The following is a 22,673-nucleotide window of genomic DNA, read 5'->3' as shown; positions in this document are numbered from 1 at the left end:
TACTTTTTCTTCCCCATCAACCTACCCCTTACTTTCCATCTTTGTAATTTTTATTAAATGAGCTGTTGATTGCTACCTAATCAAAGGCATTTTCGTCCTTTACATGTGTGTGAAGGATTTGCCACACTTTCTTGCTGCCTAACCTGGAGGTGGAATGTATGGGGAATTAAATTCTTTTGTCTCATTAGAATAACATTAACAGATCTGCAAGGCCACACCAATTTAATAAGGGAACTAATTCTTTCTGGCTATTAATATCTTTGAATAATTGCCATAATCAATACTTTCTTGTTTTATATCAACTTTCTTTTAACTACTTTTTGCTAGACGGAGCCCTGTCTAATTGCTATGATTGACACTTTCATTGTGTAGACCTTGGAACGATTGCTAGAAAACCCTGTAAACTTTTCCTTTTAGCAAGGTTGTTTGAATTCACTTGGCCAAAATGAAAACAGAAATATCATATACTTGTTGACCTTCAGTCAACAGTTTTCCTTATCCCTAACAGTGAGCTGGAAGGCAATACTACAGCTTCTGTGCCACTTGCATGCATGAATATCTTTGACAAACACCCACACAGGCTTTGCCTGTTGTAGTAATGACCTATTGTTTTCAAACTTTGAAAATGTCAAGGTTCTGTTCAGTTTGGAAAATGCTTTGCACTTTCCATCTCCATTTTTAGAAAACTAGGGTAGTAAAAAAGGTGGAAAACAATTTAAAATAGCTTTCTAGAAAATTGAAACCAAGAGTTTCAACATTTTGTGATTTACTTTATTTGTTGATCGTGTATAAGCAAAAATGGAGATGGAAATCTGAAAATGGATAACTTTTCTGAAGCTGAACTGGCCCTATGTTTCCTCCTGAATGCCATCTTGTATGGTGGCATTAGTTTTCTTTCTTTTCAGTTCACCTATTGTGGATGCTAACACATTTGGCCATAAAAGGTTGTACGGATGTCTATACACTTTGCTGACTTGTTTATGGCTTGCAGGGTATGCCCTCTTTGTCGTGGGGATATTTGCAGACCTGATTCGTTGCCTGCAGAGAACTAGAGGTTTCGGTTTTTCTCCATACTTGCTGAGGAGCAGTGGCAACTGTTGGAGATTGTAAGGCTTTAACCATGGAAAAGATTATTGGTGACAAAAGGAAAAGGAAAAAGAGAGAAGGGAACCAATAATCTTGAGCATGATGCTTTAGGATGTTGAGTCTTTTTCTGCCTGCATGTACTTTATCGTGGGTGGTTGATGATCACTTTTGGGTGCAGAATAAAGATCATTTAGGTTGGGAGAAATGGGCTGAACTTGCAATTTGTACAACTCAGCTGGGAATGAAAGGACAAAGTGGAGGAAGGGTTTGTATTGGTTGAAGAGTGGAGAGGGATGGAAAAGAAATTCATTGTTCATTTTGTTGGTTGGTTTTTTTTTTTTTTTTAAACCTTACCAAGAAATATATTATTAACTCGTATGCTCGACAAAATATCCTTGAGCAGATCGCTAAATCTTCGACTCATCAGAAAGATGACACCACCGCACTCTAATTTTTTCTTCTTCCTAAAAAAAGTCAAAAAGAAAAAATGATGGCTTCAGTTGTGGTGTGTGGTAGTCAAATCAATCGACAGTAGCTTTATGTATCATGTATGGGTCAAGCGAGCAACCATGTCTGACAAAGTGCACAGGAATCTCCTGTGTTTTACCGTGAAAGGCTTAAAGCAAATAGTAATAGGTTGCAGGCTGACATCCCTCTCAGACTTGGTAGCATTAGCATTCCATTTGGCGACCATTGGGAAACAGAAATGTCTTCTTTTGGAATGAGCAGAAAGGTGAAGGGAAAACGTAAGGGAAAGGGGTGGCAAGCATGCTACTCTTTTGGTATTTTCCACACAAAGGCAAACATCAGTGTCTTGCTCAGGCTGCGGAAGCGGAAAACTGTAGAACAAAAAGCACTCTTGTAAATCTTAGGCAGGTGCAAATTGTTGGACGTATCTCATCATTAGCTAACTAAGAGTCTACAAGTAGATGCCATGCCCTGTTTCAGATTGGCTTTCCCGCCCCATTCATATTATCACATCATTTAGCACCTGATTGGATGCCACCCCTAACTAAGACAAAACATGGCAACAGCACTAGTTAAGTTGCCATTACATTTACTTTGCAAGTCCTAAGTTAAAATCTAAACCGCCATTGTTCAACTGACTACTACTTTCATCTTCATTGTATGGATTCGGGCAGTGCTATATTTGGTCATATTCGAGCATATACATACTGCAAACTAGCATTTCATCATTGGCCATTTGACTTACTCCATCAACGTTTGCTGTTTTGATGCAAGTCAGATCCCTTATCGCCTGAAGTTTAAATTCAGCATATCAAACACATATGGGCACCCCAGTCTGAAACATGATTTCTACAACTTGCTTCCAACAATTAGTCAATTTCTGCCACACGTTCATCATATATTGTCTATGTCATTCTCATTAATAATCAAATCAAAACAAGGCCCCTGGAAAGAAATACATAGAAAATGCACACAACTTCCCTGTCCTTATAACTCAGAAACTTACAATTAATCTACTAAGGAAGCCAAGGTTAAAGGTTTCTTCGACTCAACAGCCAAACAAGTTGATCAACAGACACCATAGCACGAGACGCTGAGCCAATTGACCCATCATATCTGATAAAAGTGGATCACAAGTGAAATCCCAGTTTGATATTAAGAAACTATACATTCAAGAGCTCTTACATCATGCACAACACAATTCATTTAGTGTGAATAACAAGTGAAGATGAGCAGACTTACAGTGCCACCAAGAGAAATGTGGATGATTGCATGATGATAGCACCTTCGCCAGTAGATTTCGATGTGTTCAGGCACCTTGCACAGAACCAATTCTCATGAATTGATGTAACCATGTCTGCCATCGATATATCACCTTCCAAACTTTAATGGCTTTATACTTATTATTGAAAACAGACTTGTTACTAAAACCAGACAAGTAAATTTAATGATTTACGCTTTTCAAAAAAAAAATAATGATTTACTGCTGACATGTCTAGAAATAGAAACAGCAATTTATGAACCCAACATATCCAATATTGCACACAAAACCGCTGGTCCAGAATGCGAATCCAACAATGATTATATTTATAAACTTTCTTTAGTCTTTGCTTCCTTTATATGATAAAGAATAATCCAGGAAAGTAGATTCTGCTTGTAACAAAAGAAAGTCAAATTTGAAAGCTGTAACTAGCCAAAAACAAGTCAGTTGCCTATTCAAAGCCTGGCTGTGAGCGAAAGACAAGCGAAGCACCACTTACCCCCTTTCTCTACACAATATAACAGAGATCCACATGCCAAAGAAAAAAAAAAAAGGAATTCTGAACATTTTTCGCCCCAGAAATGTTTGGATGTAAACAATCAAAAAGCTACTGAAAGAAGCAAGAGATAGCAAAATGACAGTCATTTATTGAAAAATCAAGGGAACAAAAATAAGAAATTTGACTTGCAACTCTTTCTCTCTCGTGTCCTAACCCAAATAGAAATGTCATTTAAGGAATTCATATGATTTATTTCAACGCATTAGCAATCCAGAAAATGTACTCCATGAATCTATACTACATATGGATGCATAAAATATGAATGCATGCAAGGCACAAAATACCAGATGCACAAAATTGTATGTGCACAAAATTTACTTCTTATATTTTCCTAGGAGCAAAATTTCCCGTGCACATGCACAAAATTGTACTAGTACATTAAAATGATGAGCAAAGCAACAATTTTAGAGAAAGTCCAATTTCATACTGACATTTTAGCTTTCAACAAATTCATAATTTAAAAAACAAAAGGTCTGTAGGTAGCAAATTACATTGGTTATGCCCAATATTGAAAGTCTCTGTCTGCAGTTTGTTTCGCTTGATGAAACTGACAAATTGACTCAGTTCAATGGGGTTGATCTTTATTCCTTCCTGTTCAGCACTGTCAGACAAATCACCATTTTCAGTTTTCTAAACAGAATAAATATCTTGGCAAAGAGAGAGGTATGATGATGACCATAATAGTATAGAACATGAAACATGTTTCTTTCACTTCTATTCAATTTATATATTCACAAAGCAACACGAGATGAACAAATGAGTTTTCTTTCCTGTCACTTGAGAATGTCAAACCATTCCTCTGGCACACACCATTGATACATTACCACTGGCTAAGAATGTCAGAAAATATACCAGCCACAGATAAACAATGGAATAACTTCAAAAGCCATATTGACTTGATAATAACCAAGAAGCACAAGGAAATAACCTCAAGTTAGATTATGCCAGAAAGAAGACACACTTACAAATCAGAATTGTTAAACATGTTTTGACACAAAGGGCAAACACATTCATAGTACAAAACTACCTTGTTTGTGCTCTAAATTATTAAATTTGTAAAGCTATTAACAAAACATAAACCAACAAAAGCAGGCAGCAGAATTGTTTTCAAAATGAAGATTAGGAAAAAGAGGCGGATTAAAATAACTACCAGGTATTACTAAGGCATGGTTGACCAGCAGACAGAAGCCTTGATTCATGAAATTAAGGCTATAGCCTATACGATGTGAAAATTTAAGCCGCCAATGAGCAATATATGATTTCATGAGACTCTGAAACGTAACTTACATGGTAGACAACAAACGAGAGGGTCTGAACGGATCATAATTAATCAGCAACGCAGCCTTCAATGGCTCACCTACAATTTCGAACAAGCAACATCTGCAGCCCCAATCGAAATTATGTGGTAAAAGTAAGGAATGAAAATTGTTGAGATAGATTTACCAGAAGAGCCAATATTGCTGGAAACCCACTTGTCCCAAGATTTTTGTATAAAAGCCCAATCCATTGCACCTCAAACCTAATCAGTAATCAACAAGAAAACAACAGCTTAAGCAAATAAGCTGATAAGTTGAAGGAAGAACACAAGAGAAAGAGAACGCACGTTAACTAGGTGGATTGGTGCTTCCCCTGGGAATGATAATTCAATAAGAAAAAAACAGGTTCTCAGAAGAGGAAATCTGAAATCTGAAATGATGAGTGAAAAACGAAGACAAAGGGGAAGTGAGTATAATTGGAGAAGAACCAAATGCAGGTGGGGAAGAAAAGGCACGTACTTTGTATTATATGTATCGTATAGATTCAGGGACGGCTTACTTTCCCTCTTTGATTCGTAATACGAAAAGTGGAGTCTCTCAAGTCACAACAAAGCGAATACCAAGGTACCCAAGGCCGGTGCTTTCTCTCTTCCCAAAGGAAAAGGCCGCTGCTTTCTCTCTCTGTCTCTCACAAAAACAAAAACCTAACCATGGCCACAGTACGATTACCAGCACATGGTTTGAATTTTATTCTTATGTTTTTAAATTTCTTGGCTTTTTAATTGTCAAAAGTTGAAATGGACCTCCACGTTGGTTTTGCATTTACTAATAAAGCGCATGGTCTCTTTTTAACTTATGTGCTGCCATGCGTCCCAGTTTAAACTGTATTTCGAGGGGTCCTGTCATCGGCTGGCTGCCATAAAAGCATACACATACTAGTAAAAATCTTGGATTAATTTATTTTTATCCAGTGTACATAAGTGGCAACTACATTACAAGATTGCATAAATAAGAGTAGAAGTAATGATGCAAGTTCAAACAAATTGTAGCCTTGCTTCTGAGATTATACACTAGAATAATCTTGATAAAAACAACAACCCAGATAGGCAGAGATGGGATTAGCTGCTGGGAGACATGAACCATAGATATGCTTCGATTTAATTAAATTATTACGGCATCAGAAACAAAGTCTATATATCTGGGAGTTGTGACTCAGAATCAGTGTTCTGGCAAGTGGGGTTGCAGGGGTAAGGGCAGTCTATCTTTTGGACGGGACTCCGCTCATAATACCAGTCTCCAACAGCCTTCGCGATTTTCTGCACCACATAATAAATTTTCAATCACAAAGAAAATGAGTAAAGAGCTACAACGGCCAACAAAATCCGAGAAAGTAACTACAAGGGGGGAAAATGAAGGAATCTCTTACCGTGTTACCCACTGCAGGGGAATTGTTGCTTGACCATGTTATCTGCTTTCCTGCTTGACAGTGGGCATAGCAGGAGTCTATAAACATTCCTCTAGATGAAGAGCTGCCAGCTCCGGTTAGGGCACTTAAGAATTGTGCCCTGAAATCTGTGATAAGAAAAGAACAATTTTCCTTTATTTATGCTGAATTTCATTCAGGACGTAAATAACTTTCTACCCTTTTAAGGAGGAGGCCAAAGTGCTTGAAATAGTATGTAACAACCAAGATTAACTACTTGAAGCATTGTCTTAAGTTTAGCAGTCACCATGGATGATTTTGAGCTGTCCAGGTGTACACTTCTTTAGATCAAGCTTGCAGCTTTTCCAGGCCTTACCAGAGTCAGCAGCAGTGGGTGCCAAAATGTTCTTGATCTGATGAATATAGTTACCATGAGAATTAGAGTTCACTTTAGGAGAATAAAGTATGATATTCTTCATATGCTGATTGCAAATAAGAAACTGAGATAACGGCTTTAGCATTATGATACTTTCACAAAACACATACTATTGGACAGCAAAAATTTAAGTTATCTTTACGAACTCAGCACCCAAGCTGCAAAACTTGGCTCTGCCTAATACATGTCATTTATGTCACAGTCTGTAAGGCCCTTGTCAAACTGAGGGTTCCACGTTAGGCTTCCAGGTAGAGATGGAAGTTATTTTTCCTTTTCCACGATTTCATTTCTTAGTTTTTTTTTCCAATGTTTGATCATATGGAACTGTAGCATGCAAGAAGCCTAGCTCTCTCAATCGACTGTGAGCATATTATAATTTTTGGTATATATAGTAACATCAAAGAATATTTCTGTCATGTTGGTTCAATTGTCATGGTTTTATTAAGAAAGAAAAAAAAATCTTGAGACGCAGAAATATGCTGACCTGCCAGGAATCATAAGCTGCGTTTATGAAGAAGATTGGTGTTTGCATAGTTTGCACCACGTACTGTGGGAAGAAACACTGCAATTTTTTGCAAAGAATAATGGTGAGAATGAAGCGGAAGTGCAGAAGATCAGAGAAGATGCTATTGTTATTTTTTTTGATGGAGAAGATGCTATTATTATGGTATCAAAATAGCCACACCTACCAACTCTGGTTTCATACTCATTCTTGAAGTGCAAGATGCTGGCAAATTCTTAACAGATCCCTGCACAAAGACATTACATTTATAAGACATTTATTACATATCCATTTCTGTCTTGTTTGAGAAAAAGGAAAAGAAGAAGAAAATGGGAGAAAGAATAGAGACAGTACATGTAATTTAGCCACTTGGCTATAGAAATTTTCAATGTGCTGCCCCCCAGAAACATCCTTCCTGCCAGAAATAAAGAATTCTGTAATGTTAAATAGGAGAAAATGCAACTATTTTAAAGATTTTCTGCCATTGTTTCAGATATAATTAAGCTCAAGGCAGAAGTTGCTTCATCTGAACTTACGCATGAATGAAGAAGCCAGCATCCGAAATGCATTTTACTTTAGTTGTAGCCGGAAGGAGAGCTCGGAATCTATCACAGTGCAATATCGAAGCCAATCCACCAGCAGAACAGCCTGAAAGAATAGCCTATAATAAACAAATTCCAACAAGTTATCAGCAAGTAGAATAAGTAATGGTAAAAAGGTTAATGAATGAATTACCAAAAATCAAACTAGGCCTTACGTTCTTAGCATTTCTCATTCCTTTTGCTAATAGATCTTCAATGATAGCTTCCCAAATTCTATTTCCTCGGAAGAACAGATTATTAACCTGATCATATAAAAATTAGTTTAAGAACCAGAAAATGCCAGGAAATGATTCATGTATATGTTTTCCTGATAATTCAAAATAACTTACTGGTGCCTCCACATCGCCTGTGAATGATGATCCATCACAGTACCTAACCTTAATCCGATTCCAGTTGTAGAAATCTATATGTTCAAATAAAACAAGTCTGTCACTCTGTAAGGATGAAAGCATCCGTTGTGGAGCTTAACTAGAGGGAAATTTGTCTAATCCTACCTGGATTGGATTTTTGCTGGCTGCTCAAAAGTCCAGAGAAACCAAATTGCTTGACCATTTGCTTTGATGAGCCTAAATCAGTATCCCTACGAGAAAGGCACCTTTCTACATCTTCACACCATCCTCCACCCTGTCAGAGTCATGCAAAACACATAATTAGATTAAAGCAATGCTGTCATTGTTATTGACCGTGACTAAAGCAAAGCTGTCTTCTTTTTCCTTTGAGATGATTAACTAAAAGCCAACCCTTTTTTAAAGTTAAAGCCTTTCATATCAGCAAACACACAAGAGCAATGGGGTGTGAGAAAAGGACTCACCTCCATGTGAACCAACCAATTATTAACTCCAGCGCCAGAGCCCGGGTCGAAATGGTAAGCAGGTGGGCTCCCATCCAAACAAACTGCCCAACACAGAAATGATATATCAAATATACTAGCGGTACTAGTACATATACATTATGTAGCTCACGAAGCAGATGAAAAAAAAAAGTGGGGGGAGAGTAATCTCTTACCAGCTCCTTTTGCTACAGCATTCTGCAGATAAGTAATTCCTACGCTACCGCCTTCTGCTTTCAGTAATATCAGCAAGCAGCAAACGAGAAGACTTAACCATTGGCCTAATCTTGCACCAATCATCCTGCCGCAATACTTGTATTAATCAAGAAGTAGTGTAATCAGGGAAAAGGAAATACAGATGGCCAAATATTATAAATTTAAAAGGCTGTTTCTGGCTATAATTTTGTTTTCCCAGCACAAGAATATGGTAATGTAAAAGATACTATATACACCCATTCTACATTATTAGTAAAGCATTATCCAAACATTAACCATCAGATTAACCAGTAATTATCAACATCATCATCTCACTTAAAACCAGTATCTAGAAATAAAGCTGCAAGTTGCAGTTAATTCCAATCACACATCATCATCATCATCTCATCTCTGCCAGGCCCCCCAAGGAAATAAAAGCGTGACAGACACTCCCTTGATCTCGTTATCGTCATTAATAAGTTTCACGTTTTGCGATAAGTATCTACCTATAAAGACAGTTGGCCACATAATAATAATAATAGTTGGTTCTTGCTCTGACACAAAGTCTTGGGGTCAAATGTTAAAACAAAATATATAAAGTAATACGAATTTAACAATATTGTTTTTTTTTAAAAAAAAATGGAATCGATCACTACTAAAGAAGCATAATGAAGATCGAAACAATTCAGGAAGATGCTAATGCTATAAGTAGTAGTATGTATTTTTTTTTTAATAAAAAGAAATAGTAACCTTTAAAATTTGACCAAAGAGTCAGAAATCCATAATGCTGTCCGTGGGTAGCGGATGGTATATATTTATGTTAGTTAAAAAACCAAAAGGTTAGGACCAAAACAGCTAATCAAAGCTAATAATTAATAAAATAGAATTAGTAGTCAAAATTCAAAAAGAAAATATAATATAAGTTATATTTATGAAGGGAAGGAGGTGGAATTGGTTTGAATCATTGTTGAATACGCAAATGGCCAAGACCGAATCGGCAGCAGGAACAACATCCTCCTCCATTTGTTTTGCAAATACTAGAAAAATAATTGTGGTATGAAAGGAACAAAATAAAGGGCATGGGTCAAAGTCACTACATCTCATCCATTGTTTTGTTTTGTGTGTGAAAAATAATAATAATAATAATGAACCATTTGTCCCAAAGATAACCGTGTTTCTCGTTCAAAAACCAATCAGATTTTCCATTGCGACCGGGACCGGGACCGGAACCGGAGCAGCAGCACGGCACTCCCCGGTACTCAAACAGCGAGATGAAAGACTTTTCCATTCTAAAGACCACACCATTGTCCTTCACCTTCATCGCTTTTCTCTTGATTCGCTGTCTGCCTGTCTGTGTCATCCTCACCCAGCACCCATGCCCAGGAAAGAGAGGTGAGAGTAAACTAGTCCTAATAATAATAATAATAATAATAATGATAATACCCGTAAATGTAATATGTTAAAAAAGCACACACACAAGTTTCTAAGATTCAGGACCCTTGTGCTGAAGATTTTTTCTAGTGCATTTATTTTTATTTAAAATGGAAGCTTACCTTGAGGGTGGAGGGCGGAGAAATGAGACGTATACAGTGCAGCTTGAAACCTTGACGACGTCCTAGTAATTTTCCAGCTGATCTGTTCAGCTACAAATTCTTTGTATTTCTTTTTCTTTTTCTTATCACTAGTACAAAACTAAATGCTTTTGCTTTGTGAGCGACCGCTGAAGCTGATTCCTTGTATACTTATAGGCCTTGTCGGATCTATCCTTTTCTTCCTGTCCGCCAAGTGCTACCGCGTGCCAACTAAGCAGAAAAGGTAAAGTCCACAGTTTTAGGTGTCGGTGCGCTCATTAAGTTAACTTGTTCAAAGCACTCGCCCAACTGTGGATGCCTCATAGTCATGGTGTCTTAAAACTGTTCATTGTTCGATTCCAATTTCCAAGCCAGCCACTGTGGTAAATGCTTCGAGTTACCGCCAAGGAAAGCACACTGCTTTATTAGCTACTCGGGAACTCAACTCACCCAAGGTATCCCAGGATTCCTGATTGGCTATACAATAAAAAGGAAATCTTTTTTATTTTAAACGGACATTTATCACAAGGAAAGAGAACATTACGTATTGAATTGGTTTGCACGAAACACTATTACTACTATTTCTACTGTAACTCTAAACCTAGACTTTTTATTCTTTACTACTTGGAAAAGGCTGGTCTGTTACCGACGTCCCCGGTCTCAGCCATTGGTTCGGCTTCTAATATTCCCCCACCACCACGTTGCATTCTAGAAAAAGCCATACCTTTCTCCTATCTATTGGCCTACGTGTGCTGTTTGCTTGCATTGCGTCTGACTGATTAAACTCAGAAAAGAAAAAATATAGTAGAATCCATGTCGGCTTTATAAGCGGACAGCAATCGTGCATATATATATATATATATATATATATATTGCTAAAGAAACCTGACCTTTTCCCTTCATGGCTGTAGTAATTCAACCATCTTCAGAACTAATCGATTTTTTTGTTTGTAATAAATAATTATGCTCACCATCAGAGTAAATTTTAGATTGGAAAAAAATTGATTTATTAAGAATGAGAATCTGAATACACAAAGAATGAAGCCACCCAGCACACAAGTTTAGTGCAGTGGTGGTCTATGCTTATTTAGAGGACTTGACCAATCGTAAATTTCATTGCATTCAACCTAAATAATGGTTTCTGTATATATCTATATATGTATATAGAATTAGAAAAGACGATCTAAAAATTGGGGTAGTGATGAGCCGGCTGTTCATAAATGCGGTTGTGGCAAGTGGGGTTGCAAGGATAAGCACAATCTATCTTTTGGAACGGATTCCGGTCATAAAACCAGTCTCCTACTGCCTTGGCGATTGACTGCACAAATACATTTTACCAGAAACACATTCAATGTTAGTTTCGACAAGGGAAAGAGATTAAATAAACTAGACAAGATAATAAGGCATTGGCTTACGGTTTTATTCAACAATGGCGAGTCTGGCATAAGCCATAATCCCTGCATCTCAGTTTGGCAATGGGCATAGCATGAGTCTATAAACATTCCTCTTGATGAAGACTTGCCTAGTCGAAGCAGTGCAACTAAGAATTGCAACCTGAAGTCTGAAATAGAAAAAATTTTGATGAGAGCCCTTAGCTAAGTTTTCCAACATTCATTTCTTACCATTTACAAAAGCTATCAGACTATAAACTTCAAACTCTTGTACGCTATGAACCCAAAAAGAAATTGGAAGCTGCCTAGGAGTCTAAAACAGGGTTGTTGAGTCACCTTGCATAGTTTTGATTTGGCTGGGCAAGCAGTTCTTTATATCAAGCTTGCAGCTCTCCCAGTAGCCATGGGGATCAGCAATGCCAGGTGCCAAAATGTTTCGTATCTGAATGGAAAGAAAGAATCAGAGATTAGAGAAGTAGCAAAAAACAAAGAGATTTATCTCAAACAGGTGAATGCTATATGGTAGCAGCGGTACATGCAATGTTTGGGTATAACTTTGTTTTCTACCATTTCCTTTTCTTTCCAAATTACAGCTAAACTGAAACTATATAAACAAGGAGCGTTTCCCACAAATTTTGATGGTACTCTCATTGCAAACTTTTGATTTTCGAAACCAATTAAACAGAAATTCCTAAGTAATAGAAAAGAAAAGGGAAAAAGGGGTTTAACGTTTGCATCAAATGTATTTATCGCATGACCTCTACAGTACAAAACCGCAATAGACATTAAAAGAGGGTCAACCAAATTTATGGCAGAATTATAATTCCAGTTTTTAAGTCTAGAAATAAGAAATAAGAAACCCTATCTAGTAGGCTACAAGTGGTATGTCAGGCAGGAACTTGAAGCCACCGTCCAGGGATCTACACGGACGCTCAAACTTGATAAACAAAGAAATTAAGCTGAAAAAGTACGCAGACAAAGCGTCCTGTCATTTTGAGATGACAGACTAGGCTTGTGCAAAGGATTTGGTCTGAGTTAAATGATACATGAAGATGAAGCATAACTTTATACAGCTTTTCAAATTTACCACTGTCAACAAAGCTGAGTTTCGTGGTTTGCAAAGTTGTCTAGCCATAACAAAAGGAGATCAAATGACCAAAGCAACTTGTATTTGTTACATACAATTTCAACATTGATTTACACGATCATTGTGCTAATCAAAATGAGCTAACCTGCCATGAATCGTATGCTGCATTGATAATAAAAAGAGGTGTTTGTATTTGCTGCGCCATGTATTCTGGGAAAAAACACTGTAAAATGTAGATGAGTGCTGGTAAGATGGACGTTGCAATGGTGGAAGAGTGAAACGAGAAACTGAGTAGCAACACTTACCAGACCGGGTCTCATTCTTGAAGTGCAGGATGGAAGCAAATTCTTTGCTGATCCCTTCAAGAAAGTAAAAAAAAAAACGTAACAATCAGATGTCCCTTCACCACTACCTGAGCTGGACTAAAACCCAAACTAAGAAGTACTAATTGATAAGCCTCACAAGTATGAAAACATAAATATTAAAAGGTTAAAAGAACATTCATCCGAGATACGGAGAAAGAAAGAGTACATGTGTTGCAACTAATTGGTTAAAGAAAGCTTCAATATAATGTCCTCCAGACACATCCATCCTGCAAAAGAAGACTTATAACGTCATATTGCGTAAAAGAAATATGTCAGCTACCATTTAGACTTCAATACACGTCTGGGCAGAAGGTCCTATTAACGAGCTTACGCATTGATAAAATAACCAGCATCTGAAAGACATTTTACTTTAGTACCCATAGGTAGGAGGGCTCGGAAGCTATCACAATGCAAAATGGACGCCAATCCACCAGCTGAACATCCGGAAAGAACAGCCTATACAAAGAAATTTAATTAAACAAATCACTAGTTAACAGAGAATCAGTACAAGGAAAGGCAGGAAATGGTTGACAGATCATAGAAAAAGCAAAAAAAGAATCTTACATTTTCAGCATTTCTCATTCCTTTGGCCAACAGATCCTCCATGACAGCAAGCCAGACCCTCGCACCTCTGAAGTGAAGATTAGTGACCTGATGAAATTTCTAACTGATTAAAAATACATAGAAAGAAAAACTATCTCAAGTCTCCCGAGAATCTTCAAGTCCAGCCAAGATTAGCAATAACTTACTGGATTGACTGCTGCCACGTCGCCTGTGAATGATGATCCATCACAATACCTGACTTTGACTCTGTTCCAATTGTAAAAGTCTGCAAATCCAAGTGAAATTCGTTAAACTACTCGCAAACCAAATAAAACATGATGGAAAACTAATTGGAAACCAAGAAGCAATCGAATAAATTATAAGTCCGTGCCTGGATTGAATTGATGTTTGTTGTTCAATATGCCAGAGAAAGGAATTCGCTTGACCATTCTTTTAGAGGAACCTAAATGAGTATTTTTGCGAACCAGGCAACTAGTGACATTATTGCACCATCCTCCTCCCTAAGAATTCAAAGCAAGTGCAATTATCATGAGTAACACCACATAAGGAACTTAAAATTGGTGACGCCATTATGACATAAAACCAAACTATCAAAGAAGTCAGTTTTCTGTAATTTAACCTATAGGATTCAACATAAACTCCTTTCATTGTCAAACATCACAAAATCAATCAAAACATAATACTGTTTCATGTTATAAATGGATTTTGAAAAGTGGACAAACCTCAAGCTGAATTAACCAACTGTTAATTCCAGTTCCGTATCCCCTGTCCCAGTGGTAAGCTGGCGGACTTCCATCCAAACAAACTGCAGTCAAATCAGGATTTAAACATAATAAGCGATTTACCTAAGCAAAACCAAAGAGGGAAAGAAAAAAAGAAAAAAAACTGACCAGCTCCTCTCGCTACTGCACTTGGAACATAGGTAATTGGGACGTAAACCCCTTGTGTTTTGAACCACAGCAGTCCCAAAAGAAGAAGATGTAGCCATTGACAGGATGTTGTATCCACCATTCTGTGCATATCAAACATTTAACACGGCATGGCCAATTGAATTGCGCAACTAAAAATAAAGAAAGACAAAGGGAAACAGAGCACATCAACCAACATACCAAACCAAAAATCAAAAATGAATTGAAAGATAATTTTTGGCTTACTTAAACAACAGAATGTATATAGTGATATCCTGCTAATGGACAAAGAAACCTATTGTCCTCAAGATCACTAATGGTAAAAAGCAAAACCAGGGCAGAAGACGATTGATATTCCAACAAAAAAAAATGAATATTGGGTATCATCTAGATCCTAACAGCAACAGTAGAAAACTAAAATCAAAATTTAAAAAAAAAAAAAGACAGAATAGCCAATGTGAATCAGCGACCAGATTAGCGAAAAATAATCAATGTAAACTGCAACATGGAGCGGCCATTGAACGTAACAATTGAAAGCAAGAGAGAAGAAGAGCAGAACAAGACCTGAAGATGGGATGGGACCGCCTTCGGAGAGAATGCGATGGAGTTGGCAATCCAGCTCTCTCCCCGTCCTCAGTCCTCAGAGCATTCGAGTTCCAACTTCCAGGAGAGCAAAAGGAGTCTGAATTCTTAAACCAATAGAGAAAACGGGATATGTGTACAGGAGGAAGAAGACAAATTATGTGAAAAGTAGCCTTTTTGATGAGTGAAAACTGGAAAGTGGCAGTGCGCCCTTTTGCATTGTGTTTGTGGGCTGCAAAAAGGACTGACTTGCAGTTTGAGCAGAGAACAGGACCCGAGAGCCGACACTGATCCTCTCTTCAAACTTTTAAAACGCCAATACCAAGAAAAACCCAAAATTACTCTTTTCTTTTTTACTCTATTTGTTTTGTTTTTTATTCAGTCAATTTGGGACCCCACCCATGACATGACATCATGCATACGGTCCTCGACATATATGGAACGGAATGAACCAATCGTAACGGCTTACACGTTACACGTTCCAGGTTCCACCATCAGCGAACGGTTTTTCCTTTTTTAGATAATTTTGAGTTTGTGGTGAATTATACCTTGGATAGATAGGACAAGGATTTTGAATTTATAAATTGGAATTTGAGTTCAATAGATGTGGTGTATAAAATGACATACTAGTAACAAGAATATTACAAATTCGAGTAAGAGATTATATTATTAAATTATAAATAAATATTAATATTACAAATCTATTTTTTTTAAATAAAATGTAACAAACTTAAATTACCTGTCAAAAAATAAATCTCTTCATTAGTTAGAAAACAATAATAAAATCTAAATTTCCTCTCTAAATATAAAAAAACAAAAAAAAATGTGTTAGGTGATAGATGAATGCGAAATATTGAAATGATAAAAATTGAAAATATCTTATCTAAGATTTAAAAATGTGTAAATTTAAAACCCAAAGCTCTTGATCTTATCGTTGCTTGTATTGCGTCATTGAAGGTGTCATGGAAAGTGCAGAATTTAGTGGAGAAAATTTGATTAGGAGAGAGAATAAGAAAAAGGACGATTGGTGGATGTAAATGGGAATGTTGAAGCCCATGATTGGAACAGACACCGCTCGTTAGTTTGGACGTGGCAGACGATGATACGTTGAGGAGGGATCCGCAAATGGTGGATGCAGCTTCGGTTTTACACGACACGTGATTGACGGTGATTAGATTACTTTCCATGTCTTGATAAAGCTGGTGACCCACTGCTTTGGCTACCTGTTTTGTGTACTTCCCTTGATGCAATCTTAGTTGTCACCCAATCAAGTAATTATCAACTTAATCAAAAGGCTACTCCTCCATATTCAATTTTATGAAAATTTAAAAAAAAAACAAATAATTAGAGTTGAACGGAATATTACTTATTTTGACCTTTTAAAGGAATTTTCAGGATTATTATTAAATGTATGTGCCAGTATATAAAGCAAGACTTATGGCATAAGTGGGTTTGTTAGTGGGAATGAGTTGAACTAACATATCAGCCAAAAAGATGTAATCCTATATATGATATAATGATAATATGTGATAGATTCTCTCACCATATGCGTTTGAGATGTCATGTCATAGACAATTAAAGCTATCAACATTTAATAGTAATCATCTAAATTTAGTTTAAAAAAATCAAATATTTAATATAATGCAAAAGATTGGTTTGTTTTGTGGGTAAGAAAATGAGGACCACATTCAAAGAAGAAAGTTGGAGCCGATAAATAATAATAAAAATTAAAGCCCACAAATTGAGACCCGTCAATTTAGAGATGTGACATAGTCTACAAAATTGACCCTCTTAATAGACGAGCATCACTTATTTGTTGGGGTCCTATTCCTATCTTTTATTTCTCACTGCACTTGTGCATGGCTGCATGTGCACACATCCTCTCCATTTAAACATTCAATTAATGGCTTTTGTTATACGATTGGCATCTGATTCCACTTACGTTTTTTCTTCCTTTTTTAGTTTTCTCTTTCTTATGCTTGCTGGCTGCATAACCAGCAAAATGTGGGTAAATACTAAACCCCCCAAAAAAAGAGGAAAAATTAAAAATAGCACAATACATGTTTATAGCAAGAACATAGAGAGAAAAGAAAACCAAACCCGAATTTCAAACATCAATCAATGATTAATTTGGGAATAAGAAATTAAAGAAACATAAACATGTGGTTGGTGTTGTGTAATTATAAGATAAGATAAAAGACCAGCAAATTTGGTGGAAGCAAGAAGATTGTCGCCATCTCCAACGGAACCTTATGTATATACCAATTATCATTGTCTTCTAAACTTACTTAACATAAAGCACAAACGACAAGTTGGTGAACCAACCCAAAATTAAAGATAGAAATGACTTGGATTATAAATAAGTCAATAAGGGATCAAAGAGGATGACATGAATTCCACCATCACATTAATTCGCTCAACTTGTTCTCGGATAAGGAACAAGCATGCTTAATTTTTGACGTTTGAAAATCAAATCAACGTCATTGAATTTGTAATCCAAAACCAATGACTAAATAACCAAAAGCATAAATCAATGGTCCCAACCATTTCTTGTTTCTAAGTTAGGTTTTCATCCATCATTGAATCTTAACTTGGTCCACATATTGTTTTTAGATTTAAATATTTTAAGATCATGTTGGCCAATTGGAAAACATGTTCCGCATGCCCTTGCGGCCTTTATTACTTAGGTATTTTTGCCTTATCTATGTACAAAAGAAATTTGATGAGAGACTTTAAAATTTGGAATTGGGACTTGGACTTGCAAATTTTATGTGAATTTGATGGATTAGGAAAAAGACAGCGGCCTGCCTCCCTGCGAGACTTAATGAGCCCACATGTGACGACATTCTTACAAAGCGTGCGACTCCTTCCCTGTTCCCCCACCCATCACTTTCTTTAGAAACATATTTGATTTGGGTGTAGCAATGAATGGGAATCTTTTTACGCAAAAGTGAGGTGTGTGTAAGCTGAACCCAACAGACCCATGGGCTACCTTGTTAACTCTTTTCTCTTTTCTTTGCACTGGTGGGCTTGGGCTGCCACTTTCAGAGGGTTTGAAAAACAACTTGAAAGCGGTAGTGCACACCTTGACATGCACATGAACTACCACATGCTTGTCAGGTTTAGGACTCTGACTTTAACCGGTCGCCAAAGCCCACCCGTTCCTTCCATCACCCGCTGCGTCAGGTATGATATGCTTTCGACTTTCGCCTGTGCTCTGCACTCTGCACTCTGCACTCATCTCTTTTCTCTGTTTTTTGTTCCAAATTTTATCAGTTTAAAGTTTTAGTTTTAGCATTAATTGAAAGTGGACAGAACCAGAAATTGTTGCAGCAGCGGCAAAATGAGTGTGAATGTGAGTGCGGGACGAAGCAGCAGCAAGTCAGCACCAATAATTCAGGAATTTGTTAGTGTAGAAGGCGCTGGCATCCATTCCAGAGGCAAACCTGATGCTATCAGATTCCGTCTTGTCTCTTACAACATTTTGGCTCAGGTAGCTTGGCTTTTGTCTATTACTAGTGTTTGGGGATCATTGGGTCAGTTTTTTATTATTGTTTTGTGTACGTAATCCAAATTCCTAAGCTTGGAGTTTGAGGGGCTCTTAGTATTATGTTTCTACTTGTAGGCGTACGTCAAGAGCTCTCTGTTTCCGCATTCTCCATCTCCCAGCCTCAGGTGCCCACTTTTTTTATTTTAATTATTTCCGCAATTTGATATCCAAGTAACTTAGTATTGTATAATCCACCAACATCAAACTGCCATGTACATTATTCTTAATCTTCTGATTGTACCTTATTACAGATGGAAGGCTCGTTCACAGGCTATTCTAACTCTTCTTAAAAACCTCGGAGCTGACTTCTTTTGCCTTCAGGTTTGTTTCCTTCATTGAAATTAAATTCATGAATATGCACTTATACCACTACTTTCATCGCCCTCGCCTGCTTCTATTCTTCCGTGCATTGACTCTGTCTGTGTAAACATGCACGTGTATTGAGTGTACTTGTGCATATTGTTCTTATTTTCCTTATAAATGGTCTTAAAACGTGCCAGGAAGTGGATGAGTATGATTCCTTTTACAAACGAAACATGGAGGATCACGGGTATTCCAGTATCTATGTTCAGAGAAGTGGGCAGAAGCGCGATGGATGTGGAATTTTTTACAAGAACAACTGGTATGCTGAAACTACGCTCTACTTCTTTTCAAACAATTTCTTGAAAATATATGCAAGAATATCCAAGAATATTCTAGTATATAAACTAGAATTTTTTGTAAGGACAACTGTTTTTAAATTAAATATCTTACTCGTTCTTAGGTGTATATGCATTGTGTTTCACGAGTGTTTTTTCAATGAATTTTGCTTTTATGAGGTCCTCTTTTCGCAATGAAGCCTTCACACTATCTTCTTTTATTTTTTTTAATTGGGGGAAGTGGGATTTGAAACTTGATATCTTAACAGCGGGATCATGCACCAACTAATGAGCCAAATGCTTGGGTGCCATCATACTATCTTATTTTGCAAACTTACCTTTGCACAATTGCTTCAGTGCAGAATTGCTCACAAAGGAAACAATAGAATACAATGATCTCGTAGACTTGTTGCTGCATGAAACCTCCTTATCTGCTGACAACCAGAATGAGACACTGGCTGATGGAAATAATGGTGCTCATGCAAAGAGTGGTAACCTTTTCTATTGTTAAGTTTTCTTTTTGCATCCAGTCACATCCTTATTGTACTTTATGACTTTTTGCTTGAGATTTTGGTATCTTGAAGCCACGTTAGCTAGTTGCCCCAAGTGTCTGTTTGCAGAAATGCAAGCAATGGGGTAAAAGCATATTGCATGTTAGGTTGGTAAACTATGACTGGTTCATAAATCAGTTTAGATTAATAATAATAGATCATATATTTTGCAGAGCTGATGTTTAAATTTTTAAGATGGTTCTTCTTCTGCTGGAAAATGGATTTCCATGATGCAAGAAGTTCAGAACTAGCATTGTCATCAGCTGAGCAAATAACTGCATTTTAATCACAGCAGTCTTCTGATTATATGTATTATAGATAACATCTGGACTACTTGTCTCTCACTGAAGTTTTATTAGTTGATATTAAAGCACAAGCATAGTTTGATGAAGAACAAAAATGATATAGTTCGTCAAATATGCTAAGCAAATCTTAAACCTTTATTTGCTTTATCTATCTGTATATGGATAATTTCACTTTTCATTTTTCATTTCCTCCCTTTTTTAGCTAAAATTATTTTTTGTGATTGAACTTCATATCATCTCCGACTACAAACTAGAAATGATATGGGATGCTGGTATTTCACTTCTTGGATGACTTGTTTCCAGACTCACCAGTAAAAAGTAGTCCAGAGCGCCGTGGAGATCCCAATGATCCGCATGTAAGATTGAAACGAGATTGTGTAGGAATTATGGCTGCCTTTAGACTCAAGGATCCTTTTCATCATGTCCTTATTCTGGCAAATACACATCTTTACTGGTAAACTATCCAAATTTTCGTTTATCTATTTATTGTAAATATTGTGTTTATAAATCTTGGCTTCTATGAGGTTGGCTATGCTGAAGCATAAGTATATTTAATGCTGTTTTTATTCCAGGGATCCAGAGTGGGCTGATGTTAAGCTTGCCCAAGCCAAATATCTTTTATCACGGTTAGCTCAGTTTAAAACACTGGTAACAGACAAATTTGAATGTACTCCTTCATTAATTTTGTCTGGTGACTTCAATTCAACTCCAGGAGATAAGGTTTAGTACTGCACTTTATTTATTTATTTATTTCTGCAGCCTTGCAGTTAGCAATGTTCTGAATGTTCTTATCTTTTCAGGTTTACCAGTATCTTATTTCTGGCAACTCTTCATCACCATCATTGATGACATGTTTGGAAGAACTTCCCTTTCCATTGTGCAGTGTTCATGCTTTCACAAGAGGAGAACCACCATTTACAAACTGCACTCCAGACTTCACAAATACACTTGACTATATTTTCTTTTCCCCATCTGACTGCCTAAAACCTGTCAGTATTCTTGAACTTCCAGAGTTGGATTCACCTGATGTTGTTGGTGGATTGCCAAACTATAGCCACCCTAGTGATCATCTGCCTATAGGTGCTGAATTTGAAATTACCAAAGGGTAATATGTTCAAGTTCAAATCCATTGAGTTCTTTTCTCACCGGAGAATGGAGAAAGAGATAAAAAGACCAGAGAAAAAGCTGAGAAATCATGCAAAAACATGTTGAGCACATTGACGGGTAAGAGCAGCATTTGTGTGGGCTCCAAAATCTGTTTTTTGGGGTTAAGTTGGGGGAGGGGGATCCAAGTTTAGGATATATCTGTTTTGGGGATAAGGTATGGCTTTCTAATTTATTTGATAGAAGCATTTGATTTTACAAGACTGTAATAAACTGACAAGTAGACATTTTTGGTTTTGGAACTCATTGGTAGAGTGAATGCAATTTTTTTAGAATAATACTCAGAAATTTGGAATTGTTCTGTAAGTTGCTTTTGAGAAGATATGATTGGTTTAATGATGTTCTTGGCTATTAGCTCTCATGTATGATACTTTAGAGTTCTGGGCATCTATGCTAAGTCTATTTTAAGGGGGAGGGCTGGATAAAGTTGTGAGAAAGCAATCAATTTTTAACTTTGTGGCGAGGCATTTCATGCTCAAAAATTGTGGTGAAAGCTTTCAATACAGGCCAAAGTAATGAAGACGTGCTGAATTGCTCATGTAACATGTTCCTGTTTTTGGTTGGCATCTTCCAAGCCTCTGTTAACGTGAGATAAATCTCAGAAAACCTGGAATCATTCAGGTCATGTCTTAGAATGAATGTAGACACCATCTAGTGTGGTATTGTAATCGTACTAATGAAGATAAACTTTTGATTTGCAATGCCAGGAGTCAGGAGATGAGATTAACCAAGGATTTCGACCCTTTCCTTACCCCTTTCTCTCTTGAAATTCAAATCATAGAAGATCATTAACTCTAAGAGGAATATCATAGGAGAACAACCGCAGAAGACGAATTTGTTGCTACTTGGTATATTTATTAGTGAAAACTAAAAGCTATGATCTTCATTGCAAAAATCTTCAAAAGTGAAAAGCAAATGGAAAAAGTTGGGAGTAAAGAGAAATGGAAATGTTATAATGAAAGTGAGGACGGAGACCAAACATGAGGACCGTCTGTTTTACAATAGTGCTCGTTACGTTCGTCTGTCTGTCGTTCTTTCTTTTTTCCCATTTTCTTACTGCTGATGAACGTCAACCTGTCATTGTTGCAAGACGAAAGGAAGCAACTTGCACTGGACCAAAGAAATGAGAGAAATATGGTAAACGATGAGTGACTAGCACTCAATTACGCTGCGTCTCTTGAGCCTTGCAAATTAAGGTTAGTGCAGGCAGACGGATGGTACACAGAGACAAGCACTAGCATTACGCCATTACCAAGGATGAAGGTCATATCCCAGCCTCTTTTCCTATTTGATTGGAAAGAGATTTAATTTCCCTAAACGCAACCAACTCCTATATTTGGAATACCAACGAAGGTGGAAGCGAAAGGGCAATGGTAATTG

At 37.0% G+C, this 22,673-nt stretch overlaps 3 protein-coding genes across 10 annotated transcripts; 1 reads left to right on the top strand and 2 right to left on the bottom strand.

Annotated features, from left to right (window-relative positions):
• Positions 1-39: 39 nt before the first annotated feature.
• Positions 40-10,358, bottom strand: LOC110412661 (pectin acetylesterase 7-like). Of its 6 annotated transcripts, XM_021423292.2 has the most exons (19): positions 10,171-10,358; positions 9,769-10,026; positions 8,599-8,723; positions 8,405-8,487; positions 8,088-8,217; positions 7,923-7,996; positions 7,749-7,835; positions 7,528-7,652; positions 7,346-7,406; positions 7,179-7,238; positions 6,974-7,051; positions 6,361-6,466; positions 6,057-6,202; positions 5,907-5,946; positions 4,818-4,886; positions 4,662-4,731; positions 3,866-3,975; positions 2,797-2,911; positions 2,401-2,670 (listed from the first exon to the last, which is right to left on the bottom strand). In XM_021423292.2, exons 2-19 carry the CDS (start codon positions 9,975-9,977, stop codon positions 2,586-2,588), a joined length of 1,773 nt encoding a protein of 590 aa, XP_021278967.2. In that variant the 5' UTR covers positions 9,978-10,026; positions 10,171-10,358; the 3' UTR covers positions 2,401-2,585. The 6 variants fall into 6 exon arrangements, with proteins under 6 accessions (XP_021279377.1, XP_021278967.2, XP_021279299.1 ...); XM_021423436.2 differs by lacking the exons at positions 2,401-2,670; positions 2,797-2,911; positions 3,866-3,975; ... (1 more) ...; positions 4,818-4,886; positions 9,769-10,026 and having other exon boundaries at positions 5,564-5,946; positions 8,599-8,734; positions 10,171-10,356; XM_021423362.2 differs by lacking the exons at positions 2,401-2,670; positions 2,797-2,911; positions 3,866-3,975; ... (1 more) ...; positions 4,818-4,886; positions 9,769-10,026 and having other exon boundaries at positions 5,564-5,946; positions 10,171-10,356.
• Positions 10,359-11,171: 813 nt separating this feature from the next.
• Positions 11,172-15,632, bottom strand: LOC110415172 (pectin acetylesterase 8-like). 2 transcript variants are annotated; one of them, XM_021426735.2, is made up of 13 exons: positions 15,068-15,632; positions 14,486-14,655; positions 14,318-14,400; positions 13,966-14,095; positions 13,781-13,860; positions 13,596-13,682; positions 13,363-13,487; positions 13,198-13,258; positions 12,972-13,025; positions 12,812-12,889; positions 11,916-12,021; positions 11,604-11,749; positions 11,172-11,506 (listed from the first exon to the last, which is right to left on the bottom strand). In XM_021426735.2, exons 2-13 carry the CDS (start codon positions 14,622-14,624, stop codon positions 11,372-11,374), a joined length of 1,224 nt encoding a protein of 407 aa, XP_021282410.1. In that variant the 5' UTR covers positions 14,625-14,655; positions 15,068-15,632; the 3' UTR covers positions 11,172-11,371. The 2 variants fall into 2 exon arrangements, with proteins under 2 accessions (XP_021282410.1, XP_021282417.1); XM_021426742.2 differs by having other exon boundaries at positions 14,486-14,607; positions 15,068-15,629.
• A 2,375-nt stretch (positions 15,633-18,007) lies between these two features.
• LOC110415153 (carbon catabolite repressor protein 4 homolog 4-like) lies at positions 18,008-21,632 on the top strand. Of its 2 annotated transcripts, none has more exons than XM_021426713.2 (9): positions 18,008-18,271; positions 18,407-18,578; positions 18,711-18,760; positions 18,887-18,956; positions 19,136-19,257; positions 19,631-19,764; positions 20,433-20,583; positions 20,702-20,849; positions 20,930-21,632. In XM_021426713.2, exons 1-9 carry the CDS (start codon positions 18,069-18,071, stop codon positions 21,236-21,238), a joined length of 1,359 nt encoding a protein of 452 aa, XP_021282388.1. In that variant the 5' UTR covers positions 18,008-18,068; the 3' UTR covers positions 21,239-21,632. The 2 variants fall into 2 exon arrangements, with proteins under 2 accessions (XP_021282388.1, XP_021282378.1); XM_021426703.2 differs by having other exon boundaries at positions 18,401-18,578.
• The last annotated feature ends 1,041 nt before the right edge of the window (positions 21,633-22,673 follow it).

The sequence above is a fragment of the Theobroma umbraticum genome, unplaced genomic scaffold (assembly GCF_002168275.2).
Source record: "Theobroma umbraticum cultivar Fairchild unplaced genomic scaffold, ASM216827v3 scaffold_30.0, whole genome shotgun sequence".
NCBI classification, from domain to species: Eukaryota; Viridiplantae; Streptophyta; class Magnoliopsida; order Malvales; family Malvaceae; genus Theobroma; species Theobroma umbraticum.
This window is presented reverse-complemented; position numbering and strand designations above follow the sequence as displayed.

What these genes read in the sequence shown, in the direction of transcription:
- LOC110412661 (XM_021423292.2), bottom strand. Translation starts at nt 9,977, where the DNA reads ATGACACAGACAGGCAGACAGCGAATCAAGAGAAAAGCGATGAAGGTG. An exon ending in TGCTGTAGCAAAAGGAGCTG is followed by an intron (nt 8,488 to 8,598) that starts GTAAGAGATTAC and finishes TGTGTTGGGCAG; the next exon opens with TTTGTTTGGATGGGAGCCCA. An exon ending in CAGCTTATGATTCCTGGCAG is followed by an intron (nt 6,467 to 6,973) that starts GTCAGCATATTT and finishes TATATTCATCAG; the next exon opens with ATCAAGAACATTTTGGCACC.
- LOC110415172 (XM_021426735.2), bottom strand. Translation starts at nt 14,624, where the DNA reads ATGTTTGATATGCACAGAATGGTGGATACAACATCCTGTCAATGGCTA. An exon ending in TGCAGTAGCGAGAGGAGCTG is followed by an intron (nt 14,401 to 14,485) that starts GTCAGTTTTTTT and finishes ATTTGACTGCAG; the next exon opens with TTTGTTTGGATGGAAGTCCG. An exon ending in CAAGAATGAGACCCGGTCTG is followed by an intron (nt 12,890 to 12,971) that starts GTAAGTGTTGCT and finishes TACATTTTACAG; the next exon opens with TGTTTTTTCCCAGAATACAT.
- LOC110415153 (XM_021426703.2), top strand. Translation starts at nt 18,069, where the DNA reads ATGGGCTACCTTGTTAACTCTTTTCTCTTTTCTTTGCACTGGTGGGCT. An exon ending in TCCATCACCCGCTGCGTCAG is followed by an intron (nt 18,272 to 18,400) that starts GTATGATATGCT and finishes GAAAGTGGACAG; the next exon opens with AACCAGAAATTGTTGCAGCA. An exon ending in TCTCCATCTCCCAGCCTCAG is followed by an intron (nt 18,761 to 18,886) that starts GTGCCCACTTTT and finishes ACCTTATTACAG; the next exon opens with ATGGAAGGCTCGTTCACAGG.